Source organism: Podarcis vaucheri, assembly GCF_965113315.1.
Source record: "Podarcis vaucheri genome assembly, chromosome: 7".
In the NCBI taxonomy this organism is placed as follows: Eukaryota; Metazoa; Chordata; class Lepidosauria; order Squamata; family Lacertidae; genus Podarcis; species Podarcis vaucheri.
Genome location: NC_138765.1, coordinates 16,395,895 through 16,421,739, shown reverse-complemented (window position 1 = coordinate 16,421,739; position 25,845 = coordinate 16,395,895). Strand labels below are relative to the sequence as shown.

Below are 25,845 nucleotides of genomic sequence, written 5' to 3'. Positions count from 1 at the left end.
CAGCTCATCTTTCCTGACACTAATCTACAGGCCAAGGCATTAGTAGTATAAGGATACTACCTTCTGCCAATTGCTTATGCGCCACTGCCATAGAGTTTGATTGATGATGTCATATGACACTCCACCCCATAAGTCCCATCTAAGAAGGCCCACCTCCAAGGGACACTATGAAATAACCTGGGGACGGGCATCCACGTAACTCATCTGTGATGATGACACACTACTGCTTCCTTCAAGTAGGCAGTTACCCCCCTGTATTGCAAGGAGACATTAATCATCTCCCTGACCCAGTCAGCTGTCCCCTCCCTGCTTCTTTTCCTCAGACAAGAGGGGCAAGGGGCAATGTCCTTGAATCTTACCAACTGATACTCATCCAACACAACAGGGCTAGACAGTGCTCTGGACACCCCTTGAGATTCAACCTCAAAATGCTTTGCAAAAAGTCATAGCATTGACAAGTCACAAGCACCCTCCCTGGCTCCCAACGACAAGCCCTCCCCATTTTCACCTTGGAACATTTCTTTTCTCATCCTGCCTCTCACCCTGGGAGATGCCCACTTTGCCACCTCTCTACCTGGATACTGGCACTAGCTTGAGATCTCCCCCCCACCATTTGACAGCACAATTAAGCCTTTTATTTTATTTTTAAAGCACAGACCAATACTCATCACCATGTATTTTTGATACATACAGTACCAATGCCTTGTCATCTCCACACACACCCCAACTCTGCTTTAGTGGTTTCCTAAATAATGAAACATTGAAAATAAACAAGAGGTAAAATGCCACATTTTGTTAGATGTGATTACATGCATATTCCGTTGTTTAGTCGTGTCCAACTCTTCATGACCCCATGGACCAGAGCATGCCAGGCACTTCTGTCTTCCTCTGCCTCCCTCAGTTTGGTCTACTAACTCATGTTAGGAGCTTCAAGAACACTGTCCAGCCATCTCGTCCTCTGTCATCCCATTCTCCTTGTGCCTTCAATCTTTCCCAAGATCAGGGTCTTTTCCAGGGAATCTTCTCTTCTCCTTTCTCCATCCCTTCGAAATTCTGTTAGTATAAGCAAATACTAAAGACACACCCCCCTTCATGGATCACTGCCTTGCCGTGGCGAAGGGGCTTGAAGAACTCAGAGAAGCTATGAACTATGCCGAGCAGGGCACCCAAGATGAACAGGTCATAGTGGAGAGTTTTGACCAAACGTGATCCACCTGGAGTAGGAACCGGCAAGCCACTCCAGTATCCCTGCCAAGAAAACTCCATGGACAAAGACAACAGGCATATAAAAGTTATGACGCTGGAAGATGAGCCCCTCAGGTCGGAAGGTGTCCAACATGCTACTGGGGAAGAGCGGAGGACAAGTACAAGTAGATCCAGAGCTGATGAAGCGGCTGGGCCAAAGCCGAAAGGACGCTCAGTTGTGGATATGCATGGAAGCGAAAGGAAAGTCCAATGCTGTAAAGAAAAATATTGCATAGGAACCTGGAATGTAAGAACCATGAAGCTGGGTAAGTTGGATGTGGTCAAAAATGAGATGGCAAGAATAAATATTGACATCCTGGGCATCAGTGAGCTAAAATGGACGGGAATGGGCGAATTCAGTTCGGATGACTATCATATCTACTACTGTGGGCAAGAAACCCATAAGAGAAATGGAGTGGCCCTCATAGTCAACAAAAGAGTGGCGAAAGCTGTACTGGGATGCAGACTCAAAAATGATAGAATGATCTCGATACGAATCCAAGGCAGACCTTTTAACATCACAGTAATCCAAGTTTATGCACCAACTACTGGTGCTGAAGAAACTGAAATTGACCAATTCTATGAAGACTTACAAGACCTTATAGAAGTGACACCAAAGAAGGATGTTCTGCTCATTATAGGGGATTGGAATGCTAAAGTAGGGAATCAAGAGATAAAAGGAACAACTGGCAAGTTTGGCCTTGGAGATCAAAACGAAGCAGGGCAAAGGCTAATAGAGTTCTGTCAAGAGAACAAGCTGGTCATCACAAACACACTTTTCCAACAACACAAGAGACGACTCTACACATGGACATCCCCAGATGGGCAACATCGAAATCAGATTGATTATATTCTCTGCAGCCAAAGATGGAGAAGCTCTATACAGTCAGCAAAAACAAGACCTGGAGCTGACTGTGGCTCAGATCATCAGCTCCTTATAGCAAAATTCAAGCTTAAACTGAAGAAAGTAGGAAAAACCACTGGACAGGTAAGATACAATCTAAACCAAATCCCTTATGAATACACAGTGGAAGTGAGGAACAGGTTTAAGGATTTAGATTTGCTGGACAGAGTGCCTGAAGAACTATGGGTGGAGGCTCGCAACATTATACAGGAGGCAGCAACTAAAACCATCCCAATGAAAAAGAAATGCAAGAAAGCAAAGTGGCTGTCCAACGAGGCCTTACAAATAGCGGGGGAGAGAAGGCAAGCAAAATGCGAGGGAGATAGTGAAAGATACAGGAAATTGAATGCAGATTTCCAAAGAATAGCAAGGAGAGACAAGAAGGCCTTCTTAAACGAGCAATGCAAAGAAATAGAGGAAAGCAACAGAATAGGAAGAACCAGAGATCTGTTCAAGAAAATCGGAAATATGAAAGGAACATTTCGTACAAAGATTACCATAATAAAGGACAAAAGTGGTAAAGATCTAACTGAAGCAGAAAACATCAAGAAGAGGTGGCAAGAATACACAGAGGAATTATACCAGAAAGATATGGATGTCTCGTACACCCCAGGTAGTGTGGTTGCTGACCTTGAGCCAGACATCCTGGAGAGTGAAGTCAAATGGGCCTTAGAAAGCACTGCAAATAACAAGGCCAGTGGAAGTGATGGTATTCCAGCTGAACTGTTTAAAATTTTAAAAGGTGATGCTGTTAAGGTGCTACACTCAATATGCCAGCAAGTTTGGAAAACTCAGCAGTGGCCAGAGGATTGGAGAAGATCAGTCTACATCCCAATCCCAAAGAAAGGCAGTGCCAAAGAATGCTCCAACTACCGCACAATTTCACTCATTTCACATGCTAGCAAGGTTATTCTTAAAATTCTACAAGGAAGGCTCAAGCAGTATGTGGACCGAGAACTCCCAGAAGTGCAAGCTGGATTTAGAAGAGGCAGAGGAACCAGAGACCAAATTGCAAACATGCGCTGGATTATGGAGAAAGCTAGAGAGTTCCAGAAAGACATCTACTTCTGCTTCATTGATTATGCAAAAGCCTTTGATTGTGTTGACCACAGCAAACTATGGCAAGTTCTTAAAGAAATGGGAGTGCCTGATCACCTCATCTGTCTCCTGGGAAATCTCTATGTGGGACATGAACTGGATATGGAACAACTGATTGGTTCCAAATTGGGAAAGGAGTACGGCAAGGCTGTATATTGTCTCCCTGCTTATTTAACTTATATGCAGAATTCATCATGCGAAAGGCTGGGCTGGATGAATCCCAAGCTGGAATTAAGATTGCCGGAAGAAATATCAACAACCTCAGATATGCAGATGACACAACCTTGATGGCAGAAAGTGAAGAGGAATTAAAGAACCTTTTAATGAGGGTGAAAGAGGAGAGCGCAAAATATGGTCTGAAGCTCAACATCAAAAAAACGAAGATCATGGCCACTGGGCCCATCACCTCCTGGCAAATAGATGGGGAAGAAATGGAGGCAGTGAGAGATTTTACTTTCTTGGGCTCCATGATCAGTGCAGATGGTGACAGCAGTCATTAAATTAAAAGACGCCTGCTCCTTGGGAGAAAGGCGATGGCAAACCTAGACAACATCTTAAAAAGCAGAGACATCACCTTGCCAACAAAGGTCCGTATAGTAAAAGCCATGGTTTTCCCAGTAGTGATGTATGGAAGTGAGAGCTGGACCATAAAGATGGCTGATCGCCGAAGAATTGATGCTTTTGAATTATGGTGCTGGAGGAGACTCTTGAGAGTCCCATGGACTGCAAGAAGATCAAACCTCTCCATTCTGAAGGAAATCAGCCCTGAGTGCTCACTGGAAGGACAGATCGTGAAGCTGAGGCTCCAATACTTTGGCCACCTCATGAGAAGAGAAGACTCCCTGGAAAAGACCCTGATGTTGGGAAAGATTGAGGGCACAAGGAGAAGGGGACGACAGAGAATGAGATGGTTGGATGGTGTTCTTGAAGCTACTAGCATGAGTTTGATCAAACTGCGGGAGGCAGTGGAGGACAGAAGTGCCTGGCGTGCTCTGGTCCATGGGGTCACGAAGAGTCGGACACGACTAAACGACTAAACAACAACAACAACAAAGACACACCGATTCAAAGGAAATGTATAGAAAGAGGTATATTTAAATAATATTAATAGCAATAATGATGGTTATGATGATGATGATATTAGGGTGTATAAAAAAGAGAACACAATAAAAGCAGGAAAGGGAGGAGAAAAGAAAGGGGTAAATATGAGGAAAAGTAAAGGAAGGAAGGAAGGAAGGAAAGAAGGAAGGAAGGAAGGGCAAAAGTGAAAGATTGGGAAGGCAGGAATGTGTGTGCATGTTTAAAATGCAGATGAAAGCCGTTCAGAAGTCAGATCACTGAAAATAGGTTACAATAAAAGATGTTATCTACAACTCTTGCATTCCTGTAGCTTATGAAATGGACCCTTTGTTTAAGAGCTTGTTCTCTTGTTGGCTCTTAAACACATGGCCAAACTCCCAGAATATTAGTATGTCAACACTCTTGCTAACAATTCTTCCCTTCAGGTCCAGGGAACACCTGTGGGTACAAAGGACATTTGAGTGATTCCAGAAAGTAGGAGCTAAATCACCAAAATATATAGCACAGGATACTCAAAAAGATCTGATGCACTGGTTTGCATCAAAAAACACAGAATTACATATTTATTTAAGACAAATAAAACAACAGTGTAGTAAGCACCCTGTTACGAAATAGGAATAAAGGATGGTAGAAGAAGGTCAGTTAGGAATTTGGGAACATTTGGGAAAATATGTACACAGGAAAAAACAAGTCTAAACTAGTATATTTTAACAGCTGTCAGGTGGCAGAGGAACCAACAACCATGGCAGGTTGCCAGGAACGGATAACACAAGAAAAATTCCTTCCCATCTGCTTTTTATTCAATGTTTACAGGGAGATGCTTGGGAATGCAGCCTCTTGGAGAAATGCCGTAGTCCTGAGTAAATCTCCACTCCCCTTCTTTCCCACTTCCTCATTCGTCAACAGCACCACCCCCTCCATGGTTGCCTCTTAGGGCCATTTGTCTTTGAGCTCCTTACTCGCAGGGTTCAGGGAGATGGTGGATCTGAAATGCTTTCTAGTGATAATGTGTCAGCCAGCTGCTCTGGATCTGGCTCCTCCTACTCTCCCATTATTTCCCAACTTCTCCCCTCATCTTCCTCTGAATTGTGATCTCCCTCAAACCTCTGTTGTAATTCTGAACTGTCTTCTTCTCTGGAAGGGTCAGGTTGGGGAGGCGGTCTCCACCATTCCTCCTCCGCCCAGTCCCTGACATCACTCCCCTCTCCAGAGCCCTCCTCCACCCATCCCAGTAGTTTTGGTCAGTTGGGGTGGCATGTATGCAATGCCCTTTGTAAGTATGGTGAATGGACATGCTTTGCATACTCCCATGATCTTTCTTCCGGTCAATACCCCTCCCACACAATCAGGTATTGCAACTTCTTTCTTTGCATCCTGGAGTCTAGAATTTGTTCTACTTCGTACTCTTCCTCTCCTTCTACCATGTCTAGGTGCCTGGTAAGGGTGTGCAGGCATGACGGGTGACAAGACTGATCTGTGCAAGATGGGGTGAATCTTCATAGACACAGGCAATTGGAGCCAGAAAGTCAGAGAGTTGATCTGGTCCACAACTTCAAACGGGCCCACTCTTTGGGTTCAGTTTCCTGCACCTGCCCTTCTGTGGCAAATCAGGTTTTGACAGCCACACCTGGGATGGGTGTGGGATGGGGTGGAAAACTGAGAAATATCTTTTGCTTTCAAGGAAGGAAGCTTCCTTTGAATGTGGAGGTGGAACATAGACATTGTGGGTTATTTTGCCCTGCTAGAGTTTGTCTAATCCTCTTTTCAAGTAATCTAAGCTGGTGGCCATCACTGCCTCCTATGGAAGTGAGTTCCATGATTGAACTATGAACTGCATAACATATTATACAGCACATAGCATCTGAACTGCACTAATTATGCTTCATCCCTCCTTTGAACTATCTCAGCTAAAATATTTGTGATATTATGGGGTTAATCGTTAAATAGAATACTTTTCTTTCTTCTTTAACTTACTAAACACAAGCAAAATAATTAAAAAACATTAGATTACCTTCTCCTGGACATCAGAAATTCTGCTGAAGCGAAGCATAATCTTATAAATTGATTTTTGTTAGGTCTAATGGGAGATGAATTTTTTTTTAAAAGATGTGAATGCATTTATGTATGCCACAATGGCCACAAGGATACTCCTGGCTCAGAAACGAAAATCACAGGAGATTCCAACATTGGAAGAATGGTGGAGTAAGATAGTGGAATACGTTGAGTTAGCAAAGCTGATGAGGAAGATCCGGAATCAGCGTGACGAACTGTTTCAAAAGGACTGGAGCAAATTTATATTGTATATGAAAGAACCAATGTACATTTAATAAGGGGAAATAGAAAAATAAGAGAGAAGGTAAAAAAAAAGTGGTTATAGAAATGCTAAGAATATTAAACAAGACAGGAAAATTGGCTTCCAGGTGGAAAAATCAAAACTCGAGACAGAACTGCTAGAACCCAATACTAAGAATTTGTCAAGAATGTATAACTTGCTGTTAAAATGGAACACACAAGATGAAATAGTTAAATCAGTTATGATTAAGTGGGCACAGGACATTGGCCACAATATTATGTCTGCTGACTGGGAAAGGTTGTGGAACACCGGAATTAAATTTACGGCATGTAGTGCCTTAAAGGAAAATGTGATGAAAATGGTATACAGGTGGTACATGACCCCAGTTAAGCTAGCAAAAATTTACCATTTGCCTGACAATAAATGCTGGAAATGTAAGGAAACTGAAGGTACTTTTTATCATCTTTGGTGGACATGCCCGAAGATTAAGGTCTTCTGGGAGATGATATATAATGAAATGAAAAAGGTATTTAAATATACCTTTCTTAAGAAACCAGAGGCCTTTCTCTTGGGCATTGTCGGCCAATTGGTGCAAAAAAAGGACAGAATTTTCTTTATGTACGCAACAACAGCAGCAAGAATACTGATCGCAAAGTATTGGAAGACACAAGATCTACCCACCGTGGAAGAATGGCAGATGAAAGTGATTGACTATATGACATTGGCGGAAATGACGAGCAGAATTCGAGACCAGGGAAAGGAGACTGCGGAAGAAGATTGGAAGAAATTCAAGATTTATCTTAAGGACTATTATAAACTTGATGAAGTTTAGAATGTCGAGATTCTATAGAGAGAAAGGGTTGCAGTAATATAAGATTAGAATAAGAAAGGACTATGACGAATTAGAGTTGGAAAAAACATTTATAAGTTGCTATAAAATTTGGACATGAGGATGCAGAAAGGGGAGGTATGGGGAAGTCCGAGGAAAGAAGTTTATGAAATGACATTATGAAATTATACTTGTCTGTTTGTTTGTTTTCTTTTTTGTGTTTGTCTGTTATAAAAACTTTTGTAAAACTAATAAAAAATATTATAAAAAAAAAAATAGAAATGCTAAGAATAAAGTAAATATGTATGGCAGTCAGAAGAAGGGGCCGGAGGAGGTCGATGCTCGGGTAGAGCAATGTTTCAGCTTATTGATTAATGTATGGATATTGTGATTACAAAAAACTGAAAATGTAATAAAATTATTTTTTAAAAAAGAAAAGAAGCGAAGCATAATCTGCATCAGAAAATTCTTCAGTTTAATCATAGAATTGTAGAGTCCAACCACTGTAATTCCCCCCATGGGACTCGACCATGAGATTGAGTTTCATGCTCTACTGGCTGAGCTATAGAAAACCCATATCAGCCGTGAAAGCCACAGTTGGATAGACCAAACACTGGACTAGTCACATTTGTGGAAGAGGCTATCAGTGGCAATTAATTTGATGGATATACCATTTCTAGTTGCTGGGGGAGAACAGGGGGAGTGGGCGACTGCCCTCCTGTTGTGATAGTCCTGTACGAATGGACATCTGATCAGCCACTCCAAGAAGGATGCTGCTAGACTGCAGGGTTCTTTGTGTCTTCTGAAAATGGAGGGTGGGATTTGAAGCAGGGATAAACAACTAGGTGGATTCAGTCCAAGACAATATGGCTAAGGATAGTCATCACTAAACAAATCAGCTGGCTCAAAGTATCCTCTGCCTTTCACAACAATCTGACACAATTAGAACAAGGCAAAGTTCAGTAAAATGATTTAATCAGCTCTCAGTAATGATCTTGGTGTCATTGTATTCTATTCAGTGTGTCCCTGGCACCTTTCAACAGCCCTGAGCTATGTCTAGCTTTGCCAGCTGAGCAGTCACCTGAGCAGTACCTTGAGGCTTTCATTGCACTTTGATTAGTGGCCTGGAAGAAGAGAAAAAGTATATTGCTCCTTCCAACTCAGGAAGAAAAGGCAAAAACAGAGGCATTGGCTCGGAATTATTTTTTCTACTTTTAAAGATGAGCATAGTCACATGGCCTCAATTGACTTTGCAGCCTTCTTGGAACAAGTTGCTCATTTGGAGCTGTTTGTGGTCCTGCAGTAACATTACCTTACAGTGGTACCTCTGGTTAAGAACTTAATTCGTCCTGGGGGTCCATTCTTAAGCTGAAACCTTCCTTATTCTGAGGCGTGCTTTCACTAATGGGGCCTCCTGCTGCGCGCGATTTCCATTCGCATCCTGGGGCAAAGTTTGCAACTAGGAGCAGCTACTTCCAGGTTAGCGGACTTCGTAACCCGAAGCATTCGTAGCCAGAAGTGTTCGTATGAAGAGGTATCACTCTGCTTTCTACCTCAGCCTTACTTCCCTGCACCTGAAGTGATTGCTTCACTGCCACTGAGTCACCCTCCTTTTTTCTGTGTGGATCAGTTTTACTGGTTGAAACCTCCATTGCAGCCATGTGTGCTGCAATATGAAGTCAACATTTTATTTTTATTTTTTTATAATAATATTTATTAACATTTTAGAAATAAACATAGAATTATACAATACAGTTCACACAAATAAAAATTTTTTAAAAAATAGAAAAAAATAAAAAAGAGAAAACACACATAGAGAAAAAATTATATAGACAAGAGAAAAAACAATGATTAGATACATAAAAAGAAAGAAAAAACAAGCATAAAAAGTTTAAAATTAATTCCATCCTTCAATCATCCTTTACCTCATTACCTTGATTCTTTGACCCCCTCACACCTCCCCTTTTGTATTCCCATTTAAAGAATCCTTTCAGCAAATCCTTACCCTCTGTCATTTTTCGTAACTCTGTGTCATCACCTATTGTAAGTATATACTTCTAAGTGTTAACAATCCATACTTGCATACTCTTAAAAAACTTTTTACCAATACTACTTATTTTCCATCCAACATGATTTTAACCTTCCTTAATTTTACAGTATTTCTGCAAGTAGTCTTTAAATTTCTCCCAATCTTCTTCCACCGACTCTTCTCCCTGGTCACGGATTCTGCCAGTCATTTCTGCCAATTCCATATAGTCCATCACCTTCATCTGCCATTCTTCCAGAGTGGGTAAATCTTGTGTCTTCCAATACTTTGCAATGAGTATTCTTGCTGCTGTTGTTGCATACATAAAAAAAGTTCTGTCCTTCTTTGGCCCCAATTGGCCGACAATGCCCAGGAGAAAGGCCTCTGGTTTCTTCAGGAAGGTATATTTAAATACCTTTTTCAATTCATTATATATCATTTCCCAGAAGGCCTTAATCTTTGGGCACGTCCACCAAAGGTGAAAGAATGTACCTTCAGTTTCTTTACATTTCCAGCATTTATTATCGGGCAAATGATAGATTTTTGCAAGCTTGACTGGTGTCATGTACCACCTGTATACCATTTTCATAATATTCTCTCTTAAGGCATTACATGCCGTAAATTTCATACCTGTGGTCCATAACTGTTCCCAGTCAGCAAACATGATATTATGTCCAACATCCTGTGCCCATTTAATCATAACAGATTTAACCGTCTCATCTTGAGTATTCCATTTTAACAGCAAGTTATACATTCTTGAATTAGTTTTGGGATCTAACAGTTCTGTTTCCAACTTTTATTTTTCCACCTGGAAGCCAATTTTTTTATCCAAATTGTAAACCTCTCTTATTTGATAATAATGAAGCCAAGCTCGCACTCTGTCTTTAAGTTTCTCAAAACTCTGCAATTTCAATTTGTCTCCTTCTTGCTCCAAAATCTCCCAATATTTTGGCCACCTGGCCTCCATTTTGGGGGTTTTTTTTGAGCTTTTGCCTCCATCGGTGACAACCACCTCGGGGTTTTATTTTCAAGTAAGTCTTTATATCGTGTCCAGACATTAAACAGTGCTTTCCTGACAATGTGATTTTTAAATGCCTTATGAGCTTTAACCTTGTCGTACCAAAGGTATGCATGCCATCCAAAAACATTATTAAAACCTTCTAAGTCCAACAGTGAGCTTTGAATTTCATCATTTTCTCTATGTCTTTATGCCAAAGGGGGGAAAAACCCTCCTCTTCCCAGAACTCACTGAACATTTGTCCCCAAGTGTTGCCTGCAGCAGAAACACGTAGCCTATAAATCCCTCCAAGTAAGACTCTACGGGCATCAGTTCTCTTTCTAGAATGATGAAGGCACTCCTGAGCACATGCCTCCTCTTGGCCCTGCTTTCTCCAGGTAAGTAGGAACCAGTAGGATGGGGAACTTTTACAGAAATAATATTTAGAAGCACAGAGGAATCCGGAGAGCTGAAATTAAGAGAGCTAGTGTGTTGTAGTCATTAGCGGTTCAGACAAGGATCCAGGAGACCAGGGTTCAAATCCCCACTCAGCCACAAAGCTCGCTGGGGGATCCTGGACCAGTCACTATACCTCAGGTTACCTTACCTCACAGGGTTCTTGTGAGGATAAAATGGGGAGCGGAGAACCATGTACACAGCCTTGAGCTGCTTGGGGGCAAGTGCAGAAAACAAATAAATCAAAAAAATAGAAACCAAGAGCAACTGAAATGGATAGAGTTTTAAAATGATATTTGAAATATGCTAGTAACTGAAGGTACTATGTTTAGTAGCCAATGGTAGCCTAATTCTGCATCATTTGTGTAAACCTTTTGTGTAGCCATTCAAATTGGTAGCTTTGTCAGTCTTACGAGACAGGGATCAAAATATTTGTATTTCCACTTTGTCCATATCATGCAGAACAGTATGTGCTTCCAGGAAGTCCCCTCTTTCTCCCCTCTTAACTGTCCTAACTCCCCCCTTAAAGTCCAACTCTCTTCAACTGCATCTAACCCTGTTCATTTAACTCTGCTTAAAACTGGTTGAAATGCAAAACCTTCTCCCCAAGAGGTCTAGTAAGTGATGGCACAGAGTATTCCTACAGAGGGTTCCCAGTTTCCCCAATGCTTTTTTTCATGCCTAAATGATGGGATAAGACCAATTTAGATTTAAAACTGGAACTGCAGGTAAGGGGGAAAGGATCTGTCACAATTTGCCTTCCTCTTGCTCATCATCTGGCCATTGATCCTTTAGCTAAGCTCACATCTAAGATTGTAATCAAACTGTAGAAGAAAAAAGGCATTTAAGTGGATGGGAGGAAAAATGGGCCGTGGTAAAGGGAGGGTTTACCTTCAAACCTCTTGGAAATAATTAAACCAGTGTTCTGGCCAATGGCTTTTACTCATTTATTTTTTTAAAAATATATTATTAACTTGAACCCCATTTCATTTAAAATATTTAATTCATTCTCACCTCCTTCTCTGTGTCAAATGAAGGAAACCACAAAACCAAATAATAATAATGTTAATGATAATAATAATCCATGAAGTAATCTTTTGTTCCTATCCTCAGCATTACCTCTGTACTGCAGACATGTGTTTAACAGTACTGGACTGACATATGATCACTATGTAAAAAAACCTTGTAACTGGAAAGAAGATTCCTGTGTTGCCAGTGTTCTGCGTACAAATATAGGTAAGATTTATCCGGTTTTTTGTCTTTTGTTTTTGAAATTAATAAGTTAGTGGTAAGGAAGCTGTGTCACATAAGCTGTAGATGAATGAGAACTCCCATCTGCCTCATCTATCCTGGCCACCAGTCAGAGATGATGGGAGATGAAGTCCAGAAACATCTGGTGGATCACAGCTTCCCAATCCTCCAGTAAGGAATCACTAACATTTGAAAATGGGGAATCTAAAATCACCTGATCACAAGCATCAGATTTCCAGCTTGATGTACATGTTCACCCATCCTTCTTCCCTAGAGTGTGTGGTTGCCATTTTGTGGTTCGCCTCAGCTGCTAAAATACTGTGGGGCTATTCTGGGTGGGATGGTTGTGCTCACTTGACCATCTGTTCCTGCATCATTGCTACATACTTGGAGAGAGAGGGGAAATGGGACAGTGAGGTTGGTGCAGTTGAAGTGCCCTGCCAAGTCTTCTTCCTTGGCGATCACTTGTAGCTGAGTAAGATTGTCTTCCATAAACATGGTTTTAACAATGAGTCCGTAAGCACCTGTGGAGGCCAAGTCTGGATCCACATATCCTTCCACAGGCAGGAATTGATCATGGTGTGGATTTCCAAGCATGCCTTCCTCCTAGCATGTTTTCCCTTTCATCCTGAATTCAAGTGTCTTCAAAGCCTCTGACACCTTTGGTTAAAGGCTGTTTCCCAACTGGAGTGCTCGCAGGCCGGTGTTTCCCAGTTGTTAGTGCTGATACTACATTTTTTTAGATTTGCCTTGAGGCAGTCTTTAAACCTCTGCCAAGTATCTTGGGTTGGGCAACAGGAGTTCAGAGAAGTATTTCCCCACCCTGTAAACGGTTATGATCGACTAGCAGAGAGAGTGCAGTGTATGGCACATGTATTGTCAGAAGTATAGAAGAAGCCATGATTCTTCATGCTGCAGATTGGACCTGAAATGAAGTTCTACATTCATTCCAAATTTAATGCCTTTTACTCTGGTCTATGATCGTATTAAAGCTTTGAAAGCTTCGGTTATATTTTACAAACTACAGTTGCAATCGAAATTATTCATGCTCCATTGCAAATTGGGTTGATTATCAAAATTTACAGACTTCTAGCTGTTTGCATTGAGCAAATCAAACAAAAGCCATTGAAATAGCTCTGCACAATGGCTGCTTCAAGTGGTTCCCCCAAATTCAGCTGAAAATGCAACTGATACTGCCAAGAAGAACAACATTATTTATTTCAGTCAAAAGACCTACAAAAACATTTTCAAAAACAAGATAAAAGAGAAATACAATGAAGATTAAAAGGCGGTCACTTTGTTTTATCCGGAGTATGTAGGTTACTATTTCTTATTACTTCTAAGAGGAACCTAGCCATGGCCAGGGCAGTATCATCTGACTTATATTTGCTTCTCTTGTCTCACTATTATTCAACCCATCCTTGGCAAGCATCTTTTAAATGCCTGCAGAAAAATGTGTATGCCACCAGGCTCATACAAGCCATTCAGAATACATCTTTCCACTGGTTAATTGATATCTGTTTCTTTACTTTTAATAGCTTTTATTGAATGCTTTAAGTATTATGGCTGGAAGACATTTTGATATTTTTTCTTTCTATGACATATTGGTGTGTACATATTTTAATTCATAAAACCCATCACTTTATGTTGCCAAATTAAATAATACTTTCCATGTTATTTGTTTGAAAAGGTTCTCATTCAGACATTACAGAAAATTGGAACCATTACAATGAACGTGTCAGGAGCAATAAACCTCCATATCTAGTTAATTCTTTCAAATTCTTTTTCATAGTGAAATTCCAAGAGCAACTTGTGAATCAATGCTCGTCATCCAGATTCTGTTCCTCAGGCAATTACAGCTTCACTGCAGGGGATGGTAAATTCTTTCAGATGAAGAGGCACTGCTGCAGGACTAAAATGTGTAACAATGCATTTCTCAGCCGTACGTTTCTGCATCAATTTAGAATCATTAACATGTTAGGGTTTTGCACTGAATTTAGCCATGGCCTGGATCCTTAGTCAATCAGCAGTACTTAGAGAATCTGTGCCTCATTCAAATGGAGTGAGACAGCCCCAGGTGGCTACAGGTTGGGTTGAGCAGCTCAGGACTATTAGGGGCTCTCAAGGGATGGAGAGTCAGGCAGGATGGGGAGGCAGTGATGACGAGAAACTGTGAAAAATAGGGACCTAGCTAGAGTCATGGGTGGCGCTGTGGGTTAAACCACAGAGCCTAGGGTTTGCCGATCAGAAGTTCAGCCTTTCACATCCCCGCAATGGGGTGAGCTTCCGTTGCTCGATCCCTGCTCCTGCCAACCTAGCAGTTCAAAAGCACAAAGTGCAAGTAGATAACTAAGTACTGCTCCAACGGGAAGGTAAACGGCATTTCTGAGCGCTGATCTAGTTCACCAAAGTTGCTTAGTCATGCTGCCAAATGACCCAGAGGCTGGTTGCAGACAAACGCCGGCTCCCTTGGGCAATAAAGTGAGATGAGCACCACAACCCCAGAGTCGTCCGCGACTGGATCTAATGGTCAGGGGTCCCTTTACCTTTTACTTGGCAGATACGTCTGCCAGAGAAGGGATGGGTTGCCTTTCCAACCAGGCCTCTCCTTCTTTTTGCCCCTGAAAGCAGCACCATGCAGAATCAGATCATCCTTCTGATAGGTGGGAGGATCTGATCCTGCACAGTGCCAGTGCCCCTTGTCCCAGCCATGTTTTTACTGTATGTTAAGATATGGTTACAAATCACTCCTATATCCAAGTGATGTGAGATTCCATGCTTACTAGGCATGCTGTAACCCAGGCTCTGTGTTTCCTGTGGGACCATAATGCACTGTGGTGTCTTTATTATATATGGTTATGCATAAATATATACAACCTGAGGCCTACAATGAAGACACCCACCAGAATATGTCCTCTCCCTCTCATAGGCACAGCAGCATCCTTGCCTTGGCAGTTTGTCTTTTTCTGAGAACGGTCACATCCCACATATTCTAATAAAACCTAATCCTTGTTTTATTACTACACAGGGAGCAGCCTCCATTCCTTTGATGTGCTGCTGTGCTAATTTGCTATTTTAATGACCCACTTCCCCAAAATGGTTACCTCAGAAGTAGATTGCTTCTGACATTAGTCATGTTGATTTCCTAGTGTTAGGTCCTGCCTTAGTTCCTTGTAATTCTCTGAGCATCAGAAACGCTTCAAAGAGTCAATTTGACAGTAGTAAAATCAGTTATTTATTTGTCATGAAAAAAAGGTACAGACAGGCTAATGCTCATTGCCTGCCCTGCCAAAAGGAAGAGCCCCTCTCTGGGCTTGCCAGCCCTTTTATACCCCCTGTGACGGTCTATCATCTGATTTCCCAGAAAACATGTGATTTACAAGAAATGGTATAGAATTAAAACATTCGTTTTTCCATAAAAGGGGCTAACTTCCTAATTTCACGTATTCTAGTTCCTCCCTCCTCCTGGGCTGCTGGAGTTGGTATAGCAACCCGTTATCTTTTGGCTGAGCAATCAGTCATTCCTCATGCTTCTACGGGAAGGGGGGGGGTCTGTAGGGAGAGGAAGCCCAAAGAGATTCTTGCTTTTAATATTATTATGTAAATAAGGATAATATAATTAGCTATATACCTAGGAAAGTTTTCCCATATATAATATGTGTGTGTGTGTGTGTGTGTGTGTGTGTGTGTGTGTGTGTGTGTATATATATATATATGAATATGAAACCTATAGAGATTTTAGTGTAAGAGATAATAGAGGAATATAACATCCATCAAAGAGAGACTACCCCCAGCCTAGCCCTCCCTCTGCTAGAAGAACAGTTCATTCTTTTATGGCTAGGTTTTATGACCTTGGCACATTCCTGCAAGGGGATCAGGATATTTCAGTCTGTTAAAGAAAGAAGGTTTGTTCTGCCACAGGCAGAAGGAAGAAGAGCAGCGTTGGATATAAAAAAGAAAATAATATACTATTAAATAATAGCCTTATGGCCCTTCACTAGGATTTAGAAGTGTCTAAAGAAGGGTCAGTTATGTCAGTTTAGGAATTTTGCCTACATTAATTAACCAAGTGGATAAATAAAAAAATGAAAATGAAAATCGGGGTCAAGAAAACAATTTTCAAGATGCCTTTATAACATTCCCTATGCATAATTAGCCATGAATGATATTTAAAGCAACATAATTGGATACCTAGGTGCATGAACAGCTCATAAACAGGTTATGGTCCCTTTAAGATAACATTCAATTAGATGGTCCAAATATGGGCCTTACAACCCACCTATCTTATCTATGTGTCCTCCTAAATGACCCTTCAACTGCTTCTGGACAGTCTTTTAATTGACAAAATAAGCACTGTCTAAGCTGGCAGTTATTATTAATTATTATTATTTATTGAATTATATACTGCTTTGTACCTGCAGGTCTCAGGGAATTCACAGAAAGTGACGGTTAGTTCATTCCGGAAGTGCAGAAGACAGCCAGAAACTCTGTACAAAGATAAGGGACTAAGAGCATATGCTTTCATACAGCCTACACCATAATAAATGGCAGGAAAACCTTCTGAGAGATTGAGAAGGGAAGGAAGTTCACACTCCCCCATCCCTCTTTATGTAAAGGTCATTCATCTCAGAGAACAATGGTGACTTTGTCCCATGCTCAGTCCTGAACCCAGATTGTGTCTAGATTATATTTTATCCAAGAGTACTTGCAGCTGCCCCACCAAAACTGGAAGGCCCTAGGGTGGATTCCATTAATACAACACAGAGATACAAAAACAGACGAAGACATTAACATGCTCACTATACTTTTGATTTTGGCAGTTCCTGATCGCAACATAAAGGCTGAAAATGGTTTGCATTGCCCATCCTGCTTTTCCAAAGGATCCATAATGTGTAAAAGTGAGAAGACCATCAACTGCCTTGAGAATGAGACCCAGTGTGTTGTTTTTAAAGGAATTCTTAGTACCGGTAACATTGCTACTCAGACAAGAAAAAAAGGCCTAGTAATTCTTGGTCATGCAGACTCTCTCCTTGTCTCCTTCTCTTCCTTCCTCCTTTTCCCTTGCATGTTGCACGAACAATGAGAGGGATCATATTTCTCACTGGCCCCACTCTGCACCCTTCCATATTGTTTTGCCTGCCTGGTCTGTGTCCTTTAACTCTCATAATGCCACTTGATTGTCTGGAAGGAGGATTCAGAGTGAGATGTGTATACAGTGGTGCCTCGCACGGCGAAAAGAATCCGTTCTGTGATTCTCTTCGTCTAGCGGTTTTTTCGTCTTGCGAAGCAAGCCCATTGACGGATTAGTGGATTAGCGCTATTAGCGGCTTTTAGCGGCTTTTAGCGGCTTATCGGATCAGCTGATAAGCGGCTTAGCGGCTTAGAAAAAGGGGGGAAGGGAAAAAACCAGCAGGAACTCGCAAGACATTTTCGTCTTGCGAAGCAAGCCCATAGGAGATTCGTTTTGCGAAGCACCTCCAAAACGGAAAACTCTTTTGTCTAGCGAGTTTTCCGTCTTGCAAGGCATTCATCTTGCGGGGCACCACTGTATAAAATACCCTTCTGAACAAAAGTAAAAAAGGGCATTGATTGCTTCACCCCAGTTGAATCCGGATCTCTCCACCACTGGGATGCAGTCCAGGACAAGATGTGTCCGTCTTGCTCAAAACAAATATTTATTAAGTAAAAGGAATGTATTACATTTCTTTAAATTCTGTGACAATGAGCAGTATCTGGTTAACTCAGACCATTAGTGCAAGGATTTATAGTTGTGCAAGAGAATTTCCTCTCTCTTCTGCATGTATGTGCTCTGTATCCTCCCAAAATCTGCTCCACAGAATTGGGAAAACCCTCAGAATTCATTTAGGGGATACACAGAAGGAGGAAGAGAGGGAGGATATGTTCCTTTCTACAACCATACATTATTTTGTTGATGTCATGATTTAGCTACATCCGTAAAGATAAAGTGCTTTATGTGTATTATAACAATTTGACACCAGATGGCACTTGGGAGTCCCGTCTTTCATTAACAGGATATCCTATTACCTCTGGTTAAGAATTTAATTAATTCCGGAGGTCCGTTCTTAACCTATATTTTTTAGGAATAATGCTACATTAAGAGGGAATTTGGAATGCATGGGGGAGGGGCATATGGCTGATTTGCCTCAGGAGGACAGAGGCAGATTCCAGGCCATTTGTGATGCTTCTGCCCTACATGCTTTCTTCTCTTATTTCTGCTGCCCTTTACAGCCTTGGCTTTGCTATTTTCTCTTTTAAGGGTTGAGTAAGAATTCTGAGGTGAATACCTGATTAGTTCTTGGGATTCGTAGTTTTCACCTGCTTTATGTTTGACGTGTTTAACATGAAAATAGATATGGTAAAATAAAAGGAGGATTCTCTGGATACTTAGATCACAGTGGGGCAATGAGGGAGCCTCAGTTGGCACCCAACCATCCTGAGAGACAATGAAGTGCATCTCCAGCTTTTTTTGCTGCTGGATCACCCTGTTGACTTATGGCAGGTTCACTCAAGGTTCAGACACCAAGGTGGGAGTGTTGTTCTCAGATCTTGCTGTGTGGCCATAGCATGTGACTTTTAATATGCCCAGGAGATGGTGGGGGGATAGAATTCCACCCATTTTATTGCTACTCACCTGCCCACAAGAATTTGATTTGGTTAATCTTATCAATTCTCTGATTTCATTATATCTTATAAGTATAAGCTGTTTATTAAAAATCTTTGTGTCTTGAGAGTCCTTTGGGTATGATAGCAATTTTAAATTATATCTGATCTAACTTTTTTACCTGAACTTCTAATGTTGAAAATTTTGTATATTCTGATGTATGTATATGATTTTGTATATTTTGTATGTTCTGATGAAATTATGATATTTCTCAGATTTCGTAAATATACACTTTTAAAAACTAACTTATTAAAATTATCATTCACCATCACAGACACCAACATTTCTCTCTCCACCCCCCCCCAGGTGTATTTCAGATCCACTATTTCACTTTCCAAGGTTGTGGAACAACAGATTTTTGTGCCATCGGGAAAAATCAAAGAAAGGTGATCGGAGCTGGGAGCTTTATCCTTTCTGTTATCGAAGAAAGTTGCTACAATGCTTCACAAATCTCACACCAGCCTGAACATGAAGAGTGAATGGGACAGTGTAGACCTCCTCCTTGTGTATTCCAAAATCTATGGCAATGAGGGGGAATTGGAGGTCTAGTGTTGAAAATCAGGACTCAGGATCTCTGTTTCTTTCTTTTTTGCTTTTAGATGAAGTAAAGGGAAGCAAGGGGCAGAGAAAAAGAGGTCAGAATACGGGAACTGGGGATTCTAACTTCAAAGAATCCTATTGTGTATCATTAAAAAACAGTTAAGTTTTCATTATGACGATTACAATGCAAAATAAATGGTTATGGAGAATCAAATGCTGGTTCTCAGATCTGTTTCTTTCAGATACAAATGCAATTATCATTTATTGTTTAGCCACACCGATTACGAAAGACGCAATACATAAAACAGAATAAAAACAAAATTAACACATTGCACAACTAAAATTATTATTAGAATCAGTTGATTCCTTAGATAAGAGGTTTCTCCATTGAAAGATTTAAATTAGGGCATATTTTAAGGCAGAGTTCATTGGAGCTCAGCTCAGGCATCTCTCAGGTTAGTGCCATTGTCATTCTAAGAGAACAAGGAACAAGTTCGTGGTGAACTCTGGCACCTGCAAATCTAGAAAAATAGCGCTGAGCGCTACAAACCTTTCTCCTCATAATCGGAACTGTAAAGGAAAAACAGATCAATTTTTTAGCGGGCTAAGGGAATTTGTCCCTTAATAAATAATACCAGTTCATCTCTCAATTGGGAGATTTAAATATTTGAGCAAAGCTTATCTTAAGTCCTCATAGATGGAACAAACCAGTAAGTAGTTGGGTGAATATTCAGGCCCCTTACCTTTACATAGGCAAACGACATAGGGGATCCGGTGAGAGCAGCCTTCAACTATGACAGAGTTGTAAAAGCTTTTCCCCATTTGGTATTTCTGATGTGCTTACATAGTCTGGGGCCTGAATGAGTAGTTTGGCATACGAAGGTGCAAGACTGTCTCCCCCCCCCCCAATGAGGCAAGGTGAGGCAACCATCTTTTTTTTTTAAATTAAATTTTCGTTCATATTTAATAAAGAACAAACAAATATGTAAACAAACAAATTAACATAAATTATTATTCCCATTTCCCATTCTATGCAAACAAGAATTGAGCATACAAAATCATAGAAATAAAGAAAATAAAAAATGTTTTATACTCTGTCGAGTCTTTGACTTCCCTCCACCCTTTTGGTAAGTTTCTAATAAATTCCATGGTTACGTATTTATTTTTAATCTTAAGATTGTCGCCGATAGAGTTTTTCTCTCCCCGCCAGATCATCTTATAAGTCTGTTCCAATATAATTCCAGAATTTACTCCAATTTTTCTTGAATTTCTGTTCATCTTGGTCTCGTAATCTGCCTGTTAGTCTATCCAGCTCGGCGTAATTTACCATTTTAACCTGCCAATCACTTATGCTAGGTACAGTTTCCGATTTCCAATTTTGTGCCAGCAGGATTCTTGCGGCTGTGGTGGCATAGAGGAATATTATTTTATCCTCACTTTTTATTTCTTTGTCCATTATTCCCAGCAGAAAGGCCTCAGGTCTCTTGGGAAAGGTGTATTTTAATATTTTTTTAAGCTCATTATAAATTAATTCCCAAAAGGCCTTCACCTTACTGCATAACCACCACATGTGGTAAAGGTCTCCCCCCACTTCACCGCATTTCCAGCATGTCTTATTCTTTAATCTATACATTTTGGCCAATTTCGCCTGCGTAAGATACCATCTGTACATCATCTTCCAGACATTCTCTCTCAATGCCATACAAGCCGTAAACTTAATATTACTGTTCCACAATTCCAGCCACCTTTCAAAATCAATGTTATAGCCAAAATCAATTGCCCATTTAATCATTGCTTCTTTCACCTCCTCATCTTTTGTGTACCATTCTAATAGCATATCATATATTTTAGATAATGTTTTGTTCTTTCCTTCTACTATCTCTATGTTGAATCTTGATTTTTTGTCATCAAAGCCTTAGTCGGCTGGATCCATAGAGGCAGTAGATCTGGCCTCCAAGGATTTCTTTGCCACTGCTGCTGGCACAGTGGCAATGACAGCCGCACTGTGCTTCTTAAGAGACCAGATTTGCCCTTTCCCCACAATCAGGTTGCCTCTTCAGTGGCCTCTTGGCCAATAGGAGGTGCTACTGGTCTCTTCCTATCCTGTTTCCTGTGGAGATCTTTATTCTTCACCCTTCACATTGTTCCGGATGTCGATCTGCACTTATCTCTTCTTCCCTGGAATGGGGAGGCACTATTTTGTGTTTTGCTTCAGCTGCCAACATGTCTTGGGACAGACTTTCCAAGGAGCACATTTGACCATGAAATTATGCTTCTAAATATGAAATTTCATATGACTAGGTGTCACCTCAATATCTAACACAGTAAGAATATCTCAAGGAAGATCATAATCATCAATAATTTGTAGTATTATCTTATTCCAATATGGAGGCTCTCTATTGTTAAAAATCTGAATCTCCTTGAAACCTCCATCCCATTTTTAAATTTTATCAATAAATACCTAAGGGAAAGGATATGCACTCTGACCTTCACTGAACAAACACCAGTTTACATAGGAGGCAACTCCAAGGTGCCAAGGGGACTTCACTCCCCCCCCCGCCCCGTAAAATGCCTGAGGGAGCCGGTCCCTCCCAAAGTTGATGGGCATAGCAACTGGTCTGCCTGTCTCTCCTAGTTGCCTTCAGACAGGGTGCCATAGACACTGCCCCCCCCCAATTCCTCTGATTGAGCAGCCTGGCAGGATACTTTGCTCATGCATACAACAGGCATCAGTAGTATTAGTATACTACCTCCTGTCTATTGGTTATGCCCCACCCCTCTAGAGTTTGATTGAAGATGTCATATGACACTGCACCCCAAAAGTCCCATCTCAGATGTCCCACCTCCAAGGGACACTATGAAATAACTTGAGGGGAGATCCACGTAACCCATCTGTGATGATGACACACTACTGCCTCCTTCAAGTAGGCAAGGACCACCCCCTCTTCCAAGGAGAGATTAATCACATTTTGAGCCAGTCAGCTGTACCCTCCCTGCTAGTTATCCTCAGACAAGAGGGGCAAGGGGCAATGTCCTTGAATCTTACCAACTGATCCTCATCCAACACATCATGGTAGACAGTGCTCTGGACACCGCTTGAGATTTAACCTCAAAATGGTTTGCAAACAAGTCACAGCACTGACAAGTCACAAGCACCCTCCCTGGCTCCCAATGACAGGCCCTCCCCATTTTCACCTTGGAGCTTTCCTTTTCTCATCCTGCCTCTCACCCTGGGAGATGCCCACTTCTCCACCTCTCCACCTGGTTATGTGGGATGTGAAACACAAGAGCAGTCAAGTACGACATTCCTAGAGGAACATGTTTACAGATGGGGAGGGATGTTTGTCCAGCCAGCAGGCAAACTTCCTGTTTCCTTCTGGGCTGGACAGACTTCCTCTGCATGTGACTAGAGGTGGGTGTGGCCTCATCTGTGCTGGTAATGACAACAGCACAGGGCAGCGCAGCCATCTCTCTCTCTTTGACTACATGCATCAAAGAAACAACATCTACTGAGCCAAAGATGCCCTCTTGGCTTCCAGCCAAGAGAAGACAAAGGGACTGTTTTTTATGAGATAGATTCCAAGTGTATATTATTTCATTAAGCTAAGTCTGCCTTCTGGGATCTGATTGTGAATAGAATGTGAGTAAACTCTTTATATACTTTTGTAAAAGACTGTGTCGTCTCTTATATTTTATAGGGAATACGGGAAAATTACCAGAATAGTTAATAGGCATTAGCGAGCCTGAGCAATCGCATCCGTTGCAAGCTTAAAATTAAGGGGAATGTTACTCTGCTGAAATTGTGGAACTTGTTAACACACATTGGATAAGGATATAATCAGACAATATATCCTCTCCTGCATCCCTGAACATTCCCACAGGTTAAAGGCACCAGGTTGAGATTTCCCCCACCACCACTTGACAGCACATTAAGCCTTCTATTTTAGTTTATTTTTAAAGCTCAAACCAATGCTTTAATATCATCATGTGGTTGAGATATCTTAGCATTGCCTCATCTTTGTGTGTCCCCCCTTTTTTTAGTGTGAGGGGGTTTCCTAATTAATGAAACATTGAAAATAAATGGGGAGGGAAAATGCCACATTTTCTTAGATGTGATTACACACATATTACTTTACACCATCCTTTAGAAATTCTGTTAGCATAAGCAAATTAGTTGAAGAACTAATCAGATCCCAGAAGGCAGACTTAGCTTAATGAAGTTGAAGAAGGAGCAAAAAGGGTTTTCTTGTGTGTGTGTGTGTTTCTTTGTGGCTGATTAGCTGTTTTCCCTGTGTAAAGGTCAGAGGGGGCAGGGTTTCTGTTGAGGCAGGGGATTAGCTGTGGGAGGAGCTTATCAGAGTTTGCAGGGCAGCAGTTGAAGAAGGAGCAAAAAGGGTTTTCTTGTGTGTGTGTGTGTGTGTGTGTGTGTGTGTGTTTCTTTGTGGCTGATTAGCTGTTTTCCCTGTGTAAAGGTCAGAGGGGGCAGGGTTTCTGTTGAGGCAGGGGATTAGCAGTGGGAGGAGCTTATCAGAGTTTGCAGGGCAGCAGTTGAAGAAGGAGCAAAAAGGGTTTTCTTGTGTGTGTGTGTGTGTGTGTGTGTGTGTGTTTCTTTGTGGATGATTAGCTGTTTTCCCTGTGTAAAGGTCAGAGGGGGCAGGGTTTCTGTTGAGGCAGGGGATTAGCCGTGGGAGGAACTTATCAGAGTTTGCAGGGCAGCAGTTGAAGAAGGAGCAAAAAGGGTTTTCTTGTGTGTGTGTGTGTGTGTGTGTGTTTCTTTGTGGATGATTAGCTGTTTTCCCTGTGTAAAGGTCAGAGGGGGCAGGATTTCTGTTGAGGCAGGGGATTAGCTGTGGGAGGAGCTTATCAGAGTTTGCAGGGCAGCAGTTGAAGAAGGAGCAAAAAGGGTTTTCTTGTGTGTGTGTGTGTGTGTTTCTTTGTGGCTGATTAGCTGTTTTCCCTGTGTAAAGGTCAGAGGGGGCAGGGTTTCTGTTGAGGCAGGGGATTAGCTGTGGGAGGAGCTTATCAGAGTTTGCAGGGCAGCATTCGAAGAAGGAGCAAAAAGGGTTTTCTTGTGTGTGTGTGTGTGTTTCTTTGTGGCTGATTAGCTGTTTTCCCTGTGTAAAGGTCAGAGGGGGCAGGGTTTCTGTTGAGGCAGGGGATTACCTGTGGGAGGAGCTTATCAGAGTTTGCAGGGCAGCATTCGAAGAAGGAGCAAAAAGGGTTTTCTTGTGTGTGTGTGTGTTTCTTTGTGGCTGATTAGCTGTTTTCCCTGTGTAAAGGTCAGAGGGGGCAGGGTTTCTGTTGAGGCAGGGGATTAGCTGTGGGAGGAGCTTATCAGAGTTTGCAGGGCAGCAGTTGAAGAAGGAGCAAAAAGGGTTTTCTTGTGTGTGTGTGTGTGTGTGTGTGTGTGTGTTTCTTTGTGGCTGATTAGCTGTTTTCCCTGTGTAAAGGTCAGAGGGGGCAGGGTTTCTGTTGAGGCAGGGGATTAGCAGTGGGAGGAGCTTATCAGAGTTTGCAGGGCAGCAGTTGAAGGAGCAAAAAGGGTTTTCTTGTGTGTGTGTGTGTGTGTGTGTGTTTCTTTGTGGCTGATTAGCTGTTTTCCCTGTGTAAAGGTCAGAGGGGGAAGGATTTCTGTTGAGGCAGGGGATTAGCTGTGGGAGGAGCTTATCAGAGTTTGCAGGGCAGCAGTTGAAGAAGGAGCAAAAAGGGTTTTCTTGTGTGTGTGTGTTTCTTTGTGGCTGATTAGCTGTTTTCCCTGTGTAAAGGTCAGAGGGGGCAGGGTTTCTGTTGAGGCAGGGGATTAGCCGTGGGAGGAACTTATCAGAGTTTGCAGGGCAGCAGTTGAAGAAGGAGCAAAAAGGGTTTTCTTGTGTGTGTGTGTGTGTGTGTGTGTTTCTTTGTGGATGATTAGCTGTTTTCCCTGTGTAAAGGTCAGAGGGGGCAGGATTTCTGTTGAGGCAGGGGATTAGCTGTGGGAGGAGCTTATCAGAGTTTGCAGGGCAGCAGTTGAAGAAGGAGCAAAAAGGGTTTTCTTGTGTGTGTGTGTTTCTTTGTGGCTGATTAGCTGTTTTCCCTGTGTAAAGGTCAGAGGGGGCAGGGTTTCTGTTGAGGCAGGGGATTAGCTGTGGGAGGAGCTTATCAGAGTTTGCAGGGCAGCAGTTGAAGAAGGAGCAAAAAGGGTTTTCTTGTGTGTGTGTGTTTCTTTGTGGCTGATTAGCTGTTTTCCCTGTGTAAAGGTCAGAGGGGGCAGGGTTTCTGTTGAGGCAGGGGATTAGCTGTGGGAGGAGCTTATCAGAGTTTGCAGGGCAGCAGTTGAAGAAGGAGCAAAAAGGGTTTTCTTGTGTGTGTGTGTGTGTGTGTGTGTGTGTCTGTGTTTCTTTGTGGCTGATTAGCTGTTTTCCCTGTGTAAAGGTCAGAGGGGGCAGGATTTCTGTTGAGGCAGGG

General features: G+C 41.8%; 1 protein-coding gene across 1 annotated transcript in view; it reads left to right on the top strand.

Moving 5' to 3' along the window:
• LOC309537978 (phospholipase A2 inhibitor and Ly6/PLAUR domain-containing protein-like) overlaps window positions 1–19,503 on the top strand; it is a 31,715-nt gene extending 12,212 nt beyond the window's left edge. Inside the window, exon 4 of the mRNA XM_082233155.1 lies at window positions 19,168–19,503. Coding sequence (XP_082089281.1) covers window positions 19,168–19,340 — 173 coding nt within the window. The 3' untranslated portion in view covers window positions 19,341–19,503. The remainder of the gene's footprint in view (window positions 1–19,167) is intronic.
• The last annotated feature ends 6,342 nt before the right edge of the window (window positions 19,504–25,845 follow it).